This window comes from Struthio camelus, chromosome 12 (assembly GCF_040807025.1).
Source record: "Struthio camelus isolate bStrCam1 chromosome 12, bStrCam1.hap1, whole genome shotgun sequence".
Classification (NCBI taxonomy): domain Eukaryota; kingdom Metazoa; phylum Chordata; class Aves; order Struthioniformes; family Struthionidae; genus Struthio; species Struthio camelus.
Window position 1 is genome coordinate 5,259,363 of NC_090953.1, and position 15,763 is coordinate 5,275,125.

At 41.8% G+C, this 15,763-nt stretch overlaps 1 protein-coding gene across 4 annotated transcripts in view; it reads left to right on the top strand.

Moving 5' to 3' along the window:
• IGF1R (insulin like growth factor 1 receptor) overlaps positions 1 to 15,763 on the top strand; it is a 203,688-nt gene that overhangs the window by 31,048 nt on the left and 156,877 nt on the right. For 3 of the 4 annotated variants that reach the window (XM_068959027.1, XM_068959028.1, XM_068959026.1), the window contains one exon: positions 3,686 to 4,231. In XM_068959027.1, the coding sequence (XP_068815128.1) occupies positions 3,686 to 4,231 (546 nt within the window). Of the gene's footprint in view, positions 1 to 3,685; positions 4,232 to 4,308; positions 4,357 to 15,763 lie in introns of all 4 variants that reach the window. The other variant, XM_068959025.1, reaches the window with a different exon arrangement.

Below are 15,763 nucleotides of genomic sequence, written 5' to 3' on the forward strand. Positions count from 1 at the left end.
TCTTTAAGTGAGGAACTAATTTCCTGCTCAGAATTGGGTGCTTAGTTTAGAAAGAAATCTGAGAAATTGTAGGCCGTTAAGGGAAAGGCTTGGAAATTAGTAAGCACCTGAACGAAAACAGCATAAACCTGACTGTCGGTAATCAACCTGGGTGTTTATAATCTACCCAAGACCCCAAAACGTTGAGGAAGGGCTCTTAACAGAAACGTTGCAAATTTGCAAATTTTTGTTAGTGTCCTAAATATATATGCGCTATAGTGAATTTCCAGTTTTGAATTGAACACAAAGCAAAGGTAAGCTGTACTAGTCAAAATTTAAAAGCAATATAAGCAGGAATTTCAGAAACTGTTAAATGGAATATAAACGCTCTGAAGAGCGTTGTATGTGCATTTCTGTCTGACACACCAGTTTATGTTGCGAGTCCATATATACTTCTCTAAAATGCGATCCAGGGAAAACACAGCGCAGCCAAATTGAAACTGTAGTAGGCTTTGAGCTCTGATTAATTTGTTTGTCATAGAATTCCTTTCGGGGCAGCAAACAAAAAGTGAGAAGATGATGATGCGTTATGGTATAATTAACTTCAGTGAACAATGTGAACTTCAAAAGAGTCATCTTAATTAAAAAAAAAAAAAGACAAAAAAAAAAAAAAAACGGGAGGGGGGTAGAGGGGGAGGAAGCGGCAGGACAGAACCGTGGCTGAACTTGGAAGAAACTAAGATGGTTCCCTTCATTCATCTGCTTCAATTGGAACCGTTTTTTCCAAATGTCAACATGGACCAAGGTGCCTGTCCTGTTTCACATTTGGGGCTCTGCAGTTCTCATTATATACATGCAGTTCTGCAAAACATGGCTTATTAGATATACTAATAAGGTCTTAAATCAAAAATGTCAGCAGCGCACTCATCTGTAAGCAATTTCTAACGTTAGAGCCCATTGGACTCTATCCTTTTCCATATTAAGGGGATGATGTTTCATAATTGAGGCAAGTGAGTACATACTTTTGCCATAAAGTTCAAGAAATCTCATTGATTTATAAAAGCATTAAATATCTAAAATTAAGTAACTTTCAAGCTGAGACAAACATAAAACTAAAAACAACGACTCTTAAAGCCTGGGCTTGGAATAGACACATGAGCGGATATATAACATTTTAGTTAAAGTTTGCTGCCATTTCTCTTACAAAATTGTTCTTTAGGGTATTATAACTCAACTGTTTTTAAACCCATCACTCTGGAACCTTGCCTACAGAATGTCAGCGCAAGTGCATATCTTATTTCTTTTACAAAATAAAGGGCTTGGAGCAGTTAAGCTTTCTAAAGTTTTATGACAGTAAAATAAATTTTGCTACTTTTACTTTGCCATAACAGGAACCATACTGTTTGCTTTGTCTTGCCAGCAGGTAGAAACAAAAAACAAGCCAGTTTAATTGGAGAGACATTGTGTTTTGTAATTTACTCCTTTCCCGAAAGAGGAGAAACCTGATGTCCCACTGTAAATATACTGTTGTCAGAGCAGGCTGTGCTTTGGGCGGAGTGCGTTGTCTCATGAAGGTGGGTGGGAGGGATGGCTCCTACAGAAGAAAATTTCAGAAACTGAAAACAAGACTTGCGTTCCAGCTCATTAAAGCAATTTTATCTAGGTTGACAGCGTCTTCCCTGCAAACGCAGGAGAGGAGTAGCCCACGTTTTGTTTTTTTTTTCCTCATATGATCCTGCATCTGTTACAAGATCTACTGTCTTGGATTTCTTTAACAATGTCCCTCTCCCATCTGGCTTCTCAGAGTGGATAATGGTAACCCATTCATCTTTGATCTTTCTTTACCTTTTCGTTACAGCCATGGCACTTACCTAGGCAGTAATATGCAATTGTTTTGTAGTCAGTATTTACTAAAATGGGAATTTTCTTCTCTCGCTGCTCCTGAAGGCCAAGTGTTTCGCTTGGTCCATTAGACTTTCATAGGCTTAAGGAGTGAACTTTCTTGCGCGTGTCTGCTTCTAGTGCAGGAAGTCACATTAAAATAACCTCTGCTTTCAGCCTGGATCTTTACAGGAGGATTAGGTATAATTTGCATAGAAAACATCTGTTGCTTAGCAAAGATCCTGTCCTGTTGGTTTTTACCGTGTCTCTCCCACAAGAAATTGGTATTCTTATTGCGTCTCTAATGTGTGTATTATCTGTGGGTGATCCCTTGAGGTGTGTAACCTGTCTTTAAGTCCGTGTCGGATATTAGAGTTGCTATGGTTTTAGCATGTTCCTGTTCTGGATCCTCTGGTAGCTTGTGCTATTAGTCTTAGGTAAGTGTTGTGGGACAGCAGGACTGCTTTCGACAGCTAGAACAATTTCTGAATCTCCGGACAATTTATCTGGGTTGAAATTTAAGTTCTTGGCTCCAGTGCTTATGTTTAGACCTATTTCTTGTCCGAGGAAAAGGCAGTGTTAAAGTAATTAAGCCTGACGTGCATAAGAAAAGAACAACCTTTCCACAAAATTCAATTGCTTGGGGTTTGTTTAAGTTTAGAGTTGCTTAAATAAGTTGGCATTTCGCTTTGCTTATAAGCATCTTATTATCTATTCTGGGGACTCTTTTTCTATGTCTTTCTCAAAAGACCAACTTAGAGAGTCCAAGAGCAACAGAGCTCTACGCTCCCATAGTTGCTCTTTGTTTTTCATCAGAGTGCACTTTATGCATCTAATTATTACGTTATTGTTACACTTTTCTTCCAGCTCCTTTAAAATGGCTATTGTGGTATGGATCTAATATGGAAATACCTAATGTTCATTACAGAACAATCGTTTTGGCCTGGTTTTTTTTTTTTTTTGAGAGTGCATTGAGTTTAGTCTGCTGTTTTCAAGGGAAATTCATCTCTGTGGGGCTGTGTGTTCTTGTAAATAAATTTATCCTGTGTTCTTAGAGCTTTAGGAACTTTTTTGTATGTTGGTGCCAAAATTAGTCCAACTTGGTTCACTGGAACATGCAAACAGGAATTCCGCACGTTAGTTACAAGTCTAAGCACTTTCTTTTCCTCTCAGTTGCAGTTCAGGAAGTGCTAAGTAGCTCTCTGTGGATTTTTGTATTGTTGCTGATCTAATTCAAAGCTAAAATTCAAAATTAAAGGCTAGCTTGGCTTGTGAACCTGCGAAGAAAGCGTGACGGGAGAAATCATAATTTTTTATATATATATATATATATATATATATTTTTTTTTTAATACGCTCCCCTTTTTCTTGTGTGCATGTATCTCTAGGGAAAAGAATTTAATTAGGAATCTACGGAGCAGTCTGTTTTATTTACAGCTTGTTGGGAGTCATGTAGCTGAATCACCTGCATGTCAAGATACAATTTGGAGTAAGGTGTGCAGACGCACCCAGTTTATCTTCTTGTTCCTCAGTGAAGTGCAGCTTTCTTTTCAGCATCGATAATAAAACGTTTCCCTGTCTGCTGAAGAACACTGATAGCTCGTAACTCTGTGCTGTTGCCAGTAGCGGTCGTATTTTTTCATTAAATGAGATGAGTATTCAGGGGAGATCTAAATCAAATACTCACGTCCCGTTTTAAAACTGCAGCCTAACTAAGAAACTAAAAATTTGATGTCCATCAGAATATTCTGTTTTGTAAAAGCCTTTTGGAAGTGTAAATTAATGATTTATTTACTAACTTTCTTTTCCCCCCTTGTGTTTTCAGTTTGTGGGCCAAATGTTGACATTCGCAATGATATCCATGAGCTGAAACGTCTAGAGAACTGTACGGTAATTGAAGGTTTCCTTCAAATTCTGCTCATCTCTAAAGCAGAGGATTACCGCAACTTCCGCTTCCCAAAGCTCACTGTCATAACTGATTATTTGCTGCTGTTCCGTGTGGCGGGCTTGGAAAGCCTCAGTGATCTCTTCCCCAACCTCACAGTCATTCGTGGGAGGAACCTCTTCTACAACTATGCCTTGGTTATCTTTGAAATGACAAATCTTAAAGAGATTGGGCTTCACAACTTGAGGAACATAACCCGTGGGGCCATACGGATTGAGAAGAACTCTGACCTGTGTTACCTCTCCACAGTGGACTGGTCTCTCATCCTAGATGCAGTGTCCAATAACTATATCGTTGGGAATAAACCTCCAAAAGAATGTGGGGACTTGTGTCCAGGGACAATGGAAGAGAAGCCGTTGTGTGAGAAGACCTCTATTAACAATGAGTACAACTATCGCTGCTGGACCACCAACCACTGCCAGAAAAGTAAGAATTGAATAGATTGTGTGTTCTTTGTTACCTCTTCCCAAGTAAAGATTTAATTTAATGTGTTTTTATTTTAGGCTCTTCAGCAGCTTTAACTTTTATTCTAGGAGTGTGTAATCCACAGAGTGAGTATATCAGTTATCCATTTTCCACATCACCACTAGATTCCTCCCCATCCAGTAAAGGATCATCTCACTTGATTAAAACAACAGGCTTTCTGGGTTACTTCGCAGTGAAAAAGATGCCAAGTGTCCGAGTGCAGAATTAATGCCGTTACAGCAAAGCTGGAACCAGTTTTATCTCCCTTGCGGGTGTGGCAGGAGGTGACTCTCTCCTCCTCGCCCAAGTGATGTAACGTGAGCCAGAGTCATTGCAGTACTGAAGCTGTTAACTGAAATTGTTTTGACTTTGTGTTCTTTGCCTCCCTTGGTATGTACCTTCAGAAATTCATATGATGATCAGTTCTGGACATAAGAACTTTTTGAAGTTAGTTTTTCCAGTATATTCTGCAGTTGCAAAGAGCCAATGAAAAAATGCATGTCTTGACTCTCAGTGAAATTGTCCTTGCCTGTTTTGTTCTTAGCTTGTGTGACAGGGTTCATATCTTTCTGATAGCAAGTATTAGCAAAAACAAAACCTGATCTCTTTGCACTTTTTAAAAATAGAGTTAACAGATACGTGGTTCACTCAGATAACATGATTGCGGGGCAGGCTTTTTGAACGCATCCTGTAACTTTATGAAAGCTGAGCCCTGCTGTATCACTAGGGCTTAATGACAAGCAGTCATCGCTGGGAGGAACACTTCCTAAATTCAACCTGGAGCCTTGACCAATGCTTCAATAACGATAGGAAACACCAGAGTATGAGAGGTTAGAAAAACAGGCGTGTTGAGGTTGCTTTTGTCTGGGGAAGCTGCTCTTCCCCCTCCTCCTCCTCCTCCCCCCCCCCCATAGCCCATCAGGTGCTTCTGAAGCCCTCCCATTCAGTCAGAGTTTAAACCGAAGTATGTTGTAGGACAGTCGTAGTTAAGACATGCCAAAAAGAATCTCTGAAAAAAGGCATTTGTAGTGGTATTCTTACCGTAATAATCCCTACAGGAAATAAAGCTTGCGTTTAAAGGAACGGACAAACCAGAAGACCCAGGCGACTTTAGACTAGAAGACCCGTACAACTTGGCTACGGTGCGGGAAGTGAGCTGTGCTCGTTTTTTGCCATATGTTGCTCTGAGTCATTAGGGTTCTGCAGGCCAAATTTTTGTCTTCATTGAAGGAGTGCAATTCTGCTGTCTACAGATGATGACCTAGGTGATTCCTGTGTGACTTCATTCCCTTAGTGGTTTGAATGGATGTAACTGGAATGTATTTAATAAGATCAAACAGCTGACTTTTTTCTGTTGTATGTTCTGGCTGTTTGGAATACACAGAAGTGATGTGTGAGAAACTTAATGACTTTAAGGGAAATGTTAAAATAATTTGGATCCCAAATGCATATGAGAAGAGATCTGTTTAAGTAAGATGAGGTCATAGTTATGCTGTGATGGCAGCACTTTTAAGGCAAGGATGTAAGTAATTTTTTTTTTTCCTACATGTTTTCATCTCCCTTTTGTGGGAGACTGTGAACAAGAAAGCAAGTATTGGAAAAGAGCCTTAAAGTGCTTGTTAAGAGTACTACGTTTTGGAAAAACAATGTAGATTTAAAGTATCTCAGGATACAGAGCAGAAAAATTACTATGCTCTAATAAATAACAGAGTGAGAAAGTTGGACCTGTTTAGTCTGTTAATCATGATAAGCCACTGACTTCACGGAGGAAGACTAAATTTGCCAGCCATTCATCTACAAGAAAAGCGCTGCCATTTCTGAAGAAAAACAAAGGAAATATAAATGTTCAATTGTTCAAAAGGAAGCTTTTTGTTTATCTTACTAGATTGCTTGAACACGTTTGCAGTGAACTCCTGATCTGGGGACGACTGCGCTGTGCAAAATTGCACAAGGACATGAAAAAGAATAGAGACAAGGACTTTAAGTGGCTGGATGTTTTTTAATCTACATTTTCTTACCCGTGCAGACATGAGATCTGTGTTATTTTCCAGGGCCTTTTTTTCTTGTGTAATATCTAGTTTAACCCTGACATTCTCCCTGTGCGTCACAGTACCGTTAAACTGAAAAGGCTGTCTGTCACTTTGTGTTCATTTAGCTTGCCCTTTTTATTTGTCTTTCTGGATCTGTGGTAGGAGCATGTATTAAATCAGTCTTGTCCTTGTTTGGTACAGGACAAGAGTGAAAGATCTCAAGTTGGTGGGTAAATGTTGTGTGGGAACACTTAGTGCTTTAAGTAGCCTGGCTTCTGTTTAATTTTGCCATTGACGAGAAATTGTTTTTTGCTTCCTTCTCTTCCTCGCTCACAAACGAAGGAAGAAGCCTTTGCTTCCTTCAGTATAACTTGTGCAGAAACAACGTTGGGGGAGGAGAGCACAAAGCTTCAGCGGCGTCTTGGCCGCCCTGGTTTCTGTGTAGTATACGTTCCTTTACTTGGGAGAGCCGTAAGGCAGCAGGCAGCAACCTCACTTCGTTTGCTCCCTTTGGAGCTGCAGCATGTTATGCTGGGTTTGGCATGCTCTCGTTTCTCTGTCTTGCACCTACGTTTCTTTTGGCATAGCAAATGCTGGCTGTGCTTCATTCAACTTCTTTGGGTTGCAGGTCCCTATAGAAGCCTCTTTTGAGGTAAGAGGCAAGTACCGAAGTTGTGTCAGCGATCGGGCTTTGAGGCGCAGGAGATGGCAAAGATGAAGATTTTGTTTCTAGACACATAAATGAGAGGGTGGCCTTCTCTCTAGCAGTTGAGACTGCTGGGGAACGCTTATGGAAGCTGCCTGCGTCTGTGTTAGGGATTGATGGGAGAACCAGATAAAATGTTTATTCAGTACCCCTTGAAAGAGTAGTCACCAGGGAGGGACATGCTTGCTTTGCCTGTCCCTTGACCTACTGTGAAGAAAATATTCATTGTTTTCTGAACTCCCTTTGACTAAGTTTGGAGGTTCGCTGCCTTAGTCACTAGGCCTTTGTAAGTGTGCGTAAACCAAATATAAATTGCAACCTGTAAGGCCTGCCTGGAAATGCAGACTCCCTCGTCCGGCATGGTGTGTGTTGAGCGTCCCGAACGAGCCCAGCTAGCAGCCCCCGAGACGCTGCTGTGTTTGGGGCCCTGAGAAAGGAACAAGGCAAACTGTTCATGTGGGAAAGAAATGACAAAACCAGTGGTAATCTGTATGTAAAACATACAGTATGTAGATGGGGTTTTTCTTTTTTTTTTTTTTTTTTTCCCCTTAACCTCAGCTTAGTTATTCTTCTCTCTCTATCCCTCCCCTGTTGAACTTGGAGACCTCTGTCAAGTATTAGCTGAAACTCATCCTTTCCCACTTGGGTGAAAGAAGGATTAGGGCTCAGGTTATGGGCTGTGGAGGACAGACAGCCGTTATGAAAAGGTGGTGGCTTCAACTACTGGTTTCTGCGCGAGATGACAAGGGGAGCGCAGTCTAGGAGTCCTGGTCCTCCCTTTGAGAGACAGCAAATTATAGAGCTGGACGAAGGGATGGAATAACTCCGTCCTATAAAAAGGACAAAGGTAAGTGTGTGAAGTGCATGAGGGACTTTTAAAATTAAATTTGCCACTGACATTAAAAAAAATGTAGCTTCGCTTTGACTTTATGGAGAGACTATGGATTGGGGCTGTAAGCGTAAGAGTGTGATTTGTTTTAAGAGGTGAATTTGACATGAAAAACAATAGTTCGTGTAGACTGCGCTTCGCGATACAACTGGGGAAAACTTTCAGCTTCCAAACGTGTGAAACTGGAGACCACAGAAAAGGCATGTGAGGATTTGGAGGCTGATAAGGAAGCAGATGGCAGCGGAGCACAAAATGTTTTTAATGAAAATGTATCCTTATTCCCTCTTGAATTGGCTTGACAGCGGCCTGAAAAGATGGTGTATGTGGGGGAACGGGGAACAGGAGGGAAAGAATGACAGTGAGTGGGAAGAGTGGTCCATATGTACCTTCTACTAAAATGTTTAAACATATGGAGACAGTAACATGATGTATTCTCACAAATATTCGGAATCTGCTCCTGTTTGTTTACACGGCGCTCAAAAGAGAGTGCGGTCGACTGGTATCGTTTGACATAGCTTCATTGACTTGTGCGGTGCTTACCAGTGTACACCATCTGGGACTCTGCTCCCTGTTGATTCAGCAGAAAACATGCGCTGGGATTTTGTTCCCTCCTTTCCTCCTTGCTTCCTCCTCTCGGAGGAGTATTCGGTGTACGTTCCCCGTCCTTTAGAAATATTGAACGTATGTGAACTATGCGGACGTGAATAGAGGGAGAGAGGAGCAAGCTGGGAGACAGAGGTGCTGCATCAGATTGTTTTGTTTTAAATTGCATCTACATGCTTGTTTGTTTGCTTTCTGTTTCATTTATATATATGTTTTCTACTTACTCTGAAATATAATAGAAATTGCCTATCCCAGAAGAGGAAAATATTCTTTAAAAATCTTATTTTTTTTAACAAGCCACTTTTGATGTGGTATGACGTTAAGTGAAGCTAGTATATATAACATAGATCCTACCTTCGTTGGGTGAAAACAAAAAAAATCATATAAGCCTGAGAACTTTTTGAAACGGGCAGGTTGTTTGTCCGTTTGGTTGTTACGCACACTCTCCAGCAAATAACCATCTTCCGAAAGGAATAAACAAGAGTAAAGGAATTATAAAAAGGCGCAGTTGGTGTTGCTGAGTTAGAAAAATCTGGAGCACGCTAGAAAATTTCTGTTAGTGTTTTCATTCTGAATGAAGTTTTTCCCTGACTTTCGTCCCCCCCCCCCCCGAGAAGCCTGCTCTCCAGCCAAAGGTTTCCCAGAATTTTTATGATGGCTGTGAGAGCATATTTAATTAGTAAGCTGGAATGGCCGCGGAGCAGTTCAGGCCAATCTGCAGTTAATTACTGTCGCAGTGGTTTATATTCTGAGAAAACGGCTAAAATTAAACAAATGTATACTTGCTGTTTTTCTTTGTTCTGTAACAGACTTCTGGGGAGTGAATGTCTCGAGTCTTGCGGCCTGCGCTAGACACTAAACGTTAGGTGCTAATGTTTCATACCCATCTTGGCTTACTGGTTTCCTGTGGCATAAAAATGGGTAGTGACTTTGAGAGGACTCTAAATTTTGGTGGTCTGTTTTGCAGTTTTAAAGGCTTGATGTGACTGATACATCAATGACATTTTGTCACAGATTTAAAGTTTAATAAAAATACCCTCTTTTTTTTGTTTTAAGATTTAGATATTTTGCCCACTTTTGGAATGAACAATAAAACCTTGAAATCGTAGGATAGGTAAAAAAAAAACCCCAAATATTAGAAACGTTCTTCGGGTTTTTGAAAATACCTTATTTTGTCTGTTCACACACCCTTTTCCTTGCCCCTCAAAATATTTATTATTATTTATTATCATTCTTTACCGTTGCTTAGACTTGCCTTATATTTGTCTATCCAAAGATGTGTTTATGTTCAGCAGGTGATGTGTAGCCATTTTCTAGTGACCATCCACACCTCAAACTATCAAGAGAAAATCATTTCTTCTGGTATTCTTTTATCAAAAGAGCGGGAGAAGTATCTGTATGTTGTTGAATGGTACAGTAAACGTTGCCATGATTTGAATGGGCATACGATACCTTGCAAATAATGGAGTAAGACACTTGCTCCAGCTAGAAAGTGCAGACAGGATTTTCTGTACTTTATGTAAAAAGCATGTTATACCTACCTGCAGGGAAACAAGAACATGCTGTGGTAGAAACCTGGCTGGACCGAAGGCCCTTCCGGAGCAGTACCAGGCCTGTCTCTCGTGGCTTCAGATCTTTGCCTCATGCGATTTTGAAATCACGAGTATGATTTTTATTGCTACTACAATTTGGCTTTACTTGATGCCGAACAATGGCTTCACGGTCAGAAAACCAACTATAAAAATACAATTGCAGATCACTTACAGCAAATAGTCATTCCCTGCTGTGAAGAGTTGCATGTATGTTAATTCCTCAGTTGAGTTTCTCCTCGTGCTCTGAGGTAAAGGGTGGGGAAGAAAAACAAGGCCCGTTCCTTTTGCAGGAAGATGTGAAAGGATCACTGTGTTGTCACACATACAGCGTGCAACCTTTTAATGTGTAGTACTCGAAAAGAAGTCTTCGGCTAACCTCTCATTTTATGCAGGCTGCTGGGAAGAGGGAATGGGCCTTGTAGCTGGAGGGGCCTGAGGCCGTGGGCCAGAAGGGGATAGGAAGATGTCTGTGCTGTGAGGGTCCCTGAGATGTTGCTTATTTATTTACAAACTTAAAAAAAAAAAAAAAAAGCCTCTCTAATGTCCTAGAAATACTTTCCAAGGTATTTTATTGGTGATGCTTCAGCAATTTGATAATCTGATGTTGCCCGGAATTGGAAACGGGATGCTTTTGGTTTTACTTGAAGCACTTGTGCTGTTTTTCGGGGCTTGCTTTCATCCTAGAAGAAATCGAGGGTGGTAGTTGTTTAGAGAAGTTTTGCTGTGCAACGTAAAATCGTTGAAATTATGCGTCTGTCTAAGCTTGAACCTGATCTTGGGTTAATCTGTCTAGCATAGACTTCCAGCCATCATTGATGTGTATTAGACAAGTGTTTGATGATAAACTAGACAGCTGTGTTGGGTAGTTAACGGCATGCAATGGAAAACTTTAATTTTACAAGAAATTTGAAAAACAACTGGGATCAGGGAAATAGGTAGCAGCATTTTAAGGGAAAATGTCAAGGAAATGTCAAGTGTAAAACCGAAAGAAAGCTTTGTTTTTGCAGATATTTCAGGGGCAACACAAACTCAGCCTGGCGTAGCATTTTATGCACTTCTCTTCTCTCTGTGACGCTTAAGCCCACAAGGAGTCATGTTAGCAGGGAGTTGCTTGCTTTCCTGTGGGTTTCTGTTTTGAGGGTCTGATGCCTAAATAAGGGTGAACTTGAGCTGCAGTCTTTTCATCTTGATGGGGTCTCTCAAAATCTGTCCTCTGCCCAGCTGCCCATTTTCATGGAGCGTGTAGAAATGTATCTTCTGTGAAGACTGATTTGCCATGGAATTTGGCTGACGCTGGCTGACGGAGGTTTGGAGGTGGGCATGTGAGCAAGTTCACTGAACTTCCCAGGCTGCTTTTCATAGTGGTAAAACTTAGTCTGATAGATTCAGCCCCAAATAGAAATGTATCCTCTAAGGTTTTGAATACTAGGTGCCATTTTTCAGTTAGTTTCTCTCCTAAACACGCATGAGCATAGGGATGAATGGTCCTTAGGCATTTTCGTAAATTACTTTCATGTGGCAAGCAAGTTCTTCAATGTTTGTTTAAAAAAAAAAAAAAAAAAGTGATGAAAATGTCTTTTTGGTTAGCCTTCCTTCCCGCTAATAGTATGGTTTCCTTCTTAAGTCTGTGTATGAATCTGAGAATTAACCAGTAGTAAATAGGTGCTTGAATAATAGTATGTGAATACAGATTGCTGAACTGCCTTTTTTTTTTTTTTTGCTGAGGGGAAACTCAGCCTGGTGTAGTTGTAGAGCGTCTTCCTCCCCCTCCCTGTTGCAGTCCTCAGTGTTGGGAATGGCATGTGCATGTGCTATCAGCGCAGCTCTAAAAATGATTTAGCAAGCGGTTTGCCCACCGTAAGGCGGTAAGGATCTGAGGTACCCATATTCTGGGTTTGCAAGCCTAGAAGTCTGTGAATTCACAAAACCCTATGGCATTCTTTCACTTTCCTTGTTTACCGTTTGTTACTGGGCAAAGTGAACTTGTAGTTACCTGCCCAAAGCGTAGTTCTGTATGCCCTGGCTAATGATTACATACATTTGTATAACCCTTGATATTGTAGGCGAGAATGACTTCAGGCACATGACTGGAGAATCCTTAATAGAAAATCTGATGTTTTTTTGGAATTGGGTCACCGATTCTCGTGTCCCGAGCGATTCCAGGGGCAACTCAAAGCTCTCTTTGCTAGTTAAAGTGCAGCCTGTGCTCCTCGATGGCTCAGACGTCTAACTTGTATACCAGTGTGACCTTCCTAATGTGTTTTTCCTTTGTTGCAACATATTAGGTTTATAGGCGCTTAACTGTTCCCTTCTTAATAAACAGTGTTCTGTAACTGTTGTCTCATGTCTTTCCAGCGTTCTTAACGTCCCTCTGTAAAACAGCTTTTCTAACTTGTTGCTAGTATAACTCAATTGGGGGGGGGTCTGTTTCTCCTCCCCCCCCCCCCCCCCCAGTTGAGTGAGGGACACGTTACGTTTCAGATGATTAAAGGTTATGGTTTTGGGAAATGATGCCATTTAGGAAGCATGTTTGAAGTGTTGAGCGTGCAGAGAAAGTCTTTTATATCAGTGCAGGCCTTGGGAGGAGGAGATGTTTTTCTATGTATAGAAACTTCCCGTATAGGATGGCGAGAGGAGGTTGCAGGGGGATTGCCTGTCTCTTTAAGTGGGTTTATAATTGGCTAGGAATTTTTGTCAGCTTAGTCACTGCAGCATTCAGCGGATGAGGGGAAAAAAACCACAGGCCCCAACCGTTACGGCCGTGGATAGGCTCTGTCATCCCAAAGGAATGCATGTGAACAAAACACTTTGTGCGGTGCAACCGTTGGCCTAAACAGTATTGCATTCTTAAAGCAGGCTCTGAGTCACATGGAGCAGATGGATTGTTTCACTAAAATGGAAGTTATGTATCACTGAGCGCTCAGATGGAGCTTTTAAGTGTGGTTCAAATGGGTCACAATATGGGTGTGGTGAAGGGGTGTTAAGGGTAAAAAAAAAAAAAAAAAAAAGAAGTTCTCTGAAAGTAAGGAATTCGGCTCCTTGTTCTGTGGTTGAAATAGTTTTTGTGGCATTAGAAAGGCTGGAAAATCTTTAGCTTTGTTAATCAGTGGGTTGGTACACCAGTCCAAAGATCTCTGTCTAGGTGTTGGACAAGCGTGGTGTTACTTCCGAGGTCCTTCTCGATGTATATGCGAATAGTGGCTATTTCTGAAATGCTCCAAAAACGTAACGCACAATATCCTGGAAGCTTTACGCAACACAAACTGTTCCAGGGAAAGTCCTGTTTTGCAGGAGAAAAAAAACTGAAAAACCTATTGGCTCTTCTCGCACTAAAGCCAGCTGCTCAGCACCTCCTCCCTAGCCCTGCCCAGCCTCTCACCCCAACATCTATCTTCAAGCCGTTCTCCTATCTAGTGCACACAGTGTATTGATTACTGAGCGGCTTAGCTCTGTCTCTGTGGGTGGTGTTGCCCTTTATTTGGCTTTATCTTTTCCCTTTGAGGGATTTGAAATGATCTGATAGGAGGGATGCCAATCTTTAAAGCGTGGAGAGGAAGAGGTGTGACTTCTAGCTAAACAAAATCGGAGCTGTCAAGTGATTCCCTCCCCCCTCCTCGTTTTGTGGGGAACGCTCTTGAAAGAGTGGTATGGGATTTGACAGAAAACCAGGCCTCCAGTTGGTAGATGCGGACAACTGCTCTCATTTGGCAAGCTGCTGGTGTCTGGAGTGAAGCAAGTTTGAAGGTCTTAATCCACTTATCACTAAGGCAGGTGTTTCCTTCAGAATTAGTTCCTCCCCATGTAGTATTAATGGAATCTTAGATCATCACAACACAAAGGGCAAACATGGACTAAATTCCCTTCCATCCCTGGAGTTTTCCCTCAGGAAGGCAGCATGTGAATAGGAACTATCTTTTAGAGAAGATACTTTACTTTTTAAGTGCTTGCGGAAGGCTGTTTGGCAGAATCAGAATGGACTGGTCCACATGAAACACTGCACGTGGAACTGAAATTGCAGTGACTCACTGTCTACTGTGTCTTTTGTGATCCGAGAGCCTGGGATAAAATACTGCAGTGAGCATTACAGATAAAAAGCCAGTATGCAAATCCTTAATTCAGAGCTGAAGCATTCTTCCTCTTCCACTCCCTGCAGTTGTCTGTCGGTCTTACAGAGGAGAAATAAAGATGATCAGTAATACTGGCTCCAGAAAATGAGAAGGGTGGTGGCAGGGGAAGCAAAAACCTTCTCCAGCAAACACCCAGAACCAACCTTAGACAGTGGTGTTTTTTTTTTTTTTTTTTCCCCTCTTATTTCAAGAACTGGTTTCAAATCAAGTTGCTTACAAGAGAATACAAGTAATTGGAGTAGATCCTACAGATGGAAAATATCATGGTCTTTCTAGGCTAAGATTTTATTCATTCCTATCCATAGGAAGCTGCTTCATACTGATAGAATTGTCTGCACGGGTCAGGCTATCTTTTCAGTAGAAAACTGTTATCCTTGGGATATAGTTACGAGAGAGCGAGAGGGCATTTTCAGAGTGGGGAATGCAGCGGCAGTCTTTCAGTACAGCAGCGTCTGGTGAAATGTGTAGGCTAGTGAAAGCTGTGGAGATTGCAGGTCCCAGCCTGTAGTGTCTTGTGATTTGAGCGCTGCTGCCTGAGCGAAGTGGAACGTTGTCCTCTGTGAACTGACCTGGCTGCAGAGTGGCTCGGGCAGCGCCACGGCAATCGTGTCCAGCTCGTCCTGGTGTGTCCGTGGTGTGCCACTAATACTTTGGATATGGTGTTCATGTCCTCCCCGGTCAGGTAAATTCAATGTCCTGCGTGCCGCCTCGGAAAAATTCGAACTGTCCGTTCTTGCTTTTCTTATCCACTTAATAAATATTTAGTAAAATGATAACTGGGATGAAGGAGGAGGAGGAAATATACTGCAGAAGACCGGGCTTACCAGTTGCCGTAAATGGTGCAAAGCTCTGTTTTGCGCAGCTCTACCAAGAAAGGATTGTTTCGCTTTAAGCACACTTGGTAAGCAGTATCTGTAGTATGGTTACTTCACTGAAATTGCACAGCATGAAGTGAAAATGGTTGTTTCTCTGTATGTGTTGAGTGGATCGCGTGATCTGACCTGTATGCGAGGGTGCTCTCTGGGTGAACAATGTCATGAGCAAGTGGACTGCTGTTTTGCAATGTTATCCTACTCTTTTTTTCTAGTATCCAGGAGACATTGGGATCGGTGTGAATAACTCGGTGTCAAGCCTGCTTAAGCACAGTGTCTTGAAACAGGAATTCAAAAAACCACTGCCGCCACCAACAACAACCCCTTAACAGTAGATGCTGAAACAAAATGAGGGTCTCTCCCGTGCCTGTGTTCAGGGCAACGACTTTAAGCAAACGTGGTATCTTGCTTGAATTCTAGCAAGCTGTATCCCTGTATTCTTCGTATGCCCTCTGCCTTTGCTGTGCTCCCCTGCCAGTAGGCACTGGAGAAACTGGAAGCCTTCCCTTTGCCTGCTTGCTCCTCATGGCTGCTCTCTGCAGCAGCACAGGAGTGATCTGCCTGTCTGCTTTGCTCTGCTGCTGCTTGGTAAACTAATGAGCAGAGGCCCTGCAGCTGCCAGGAGGAATTCCTTTCCAGCAGTTTTGCGAGAAAAGTCAGCAGGATTAGGGCCT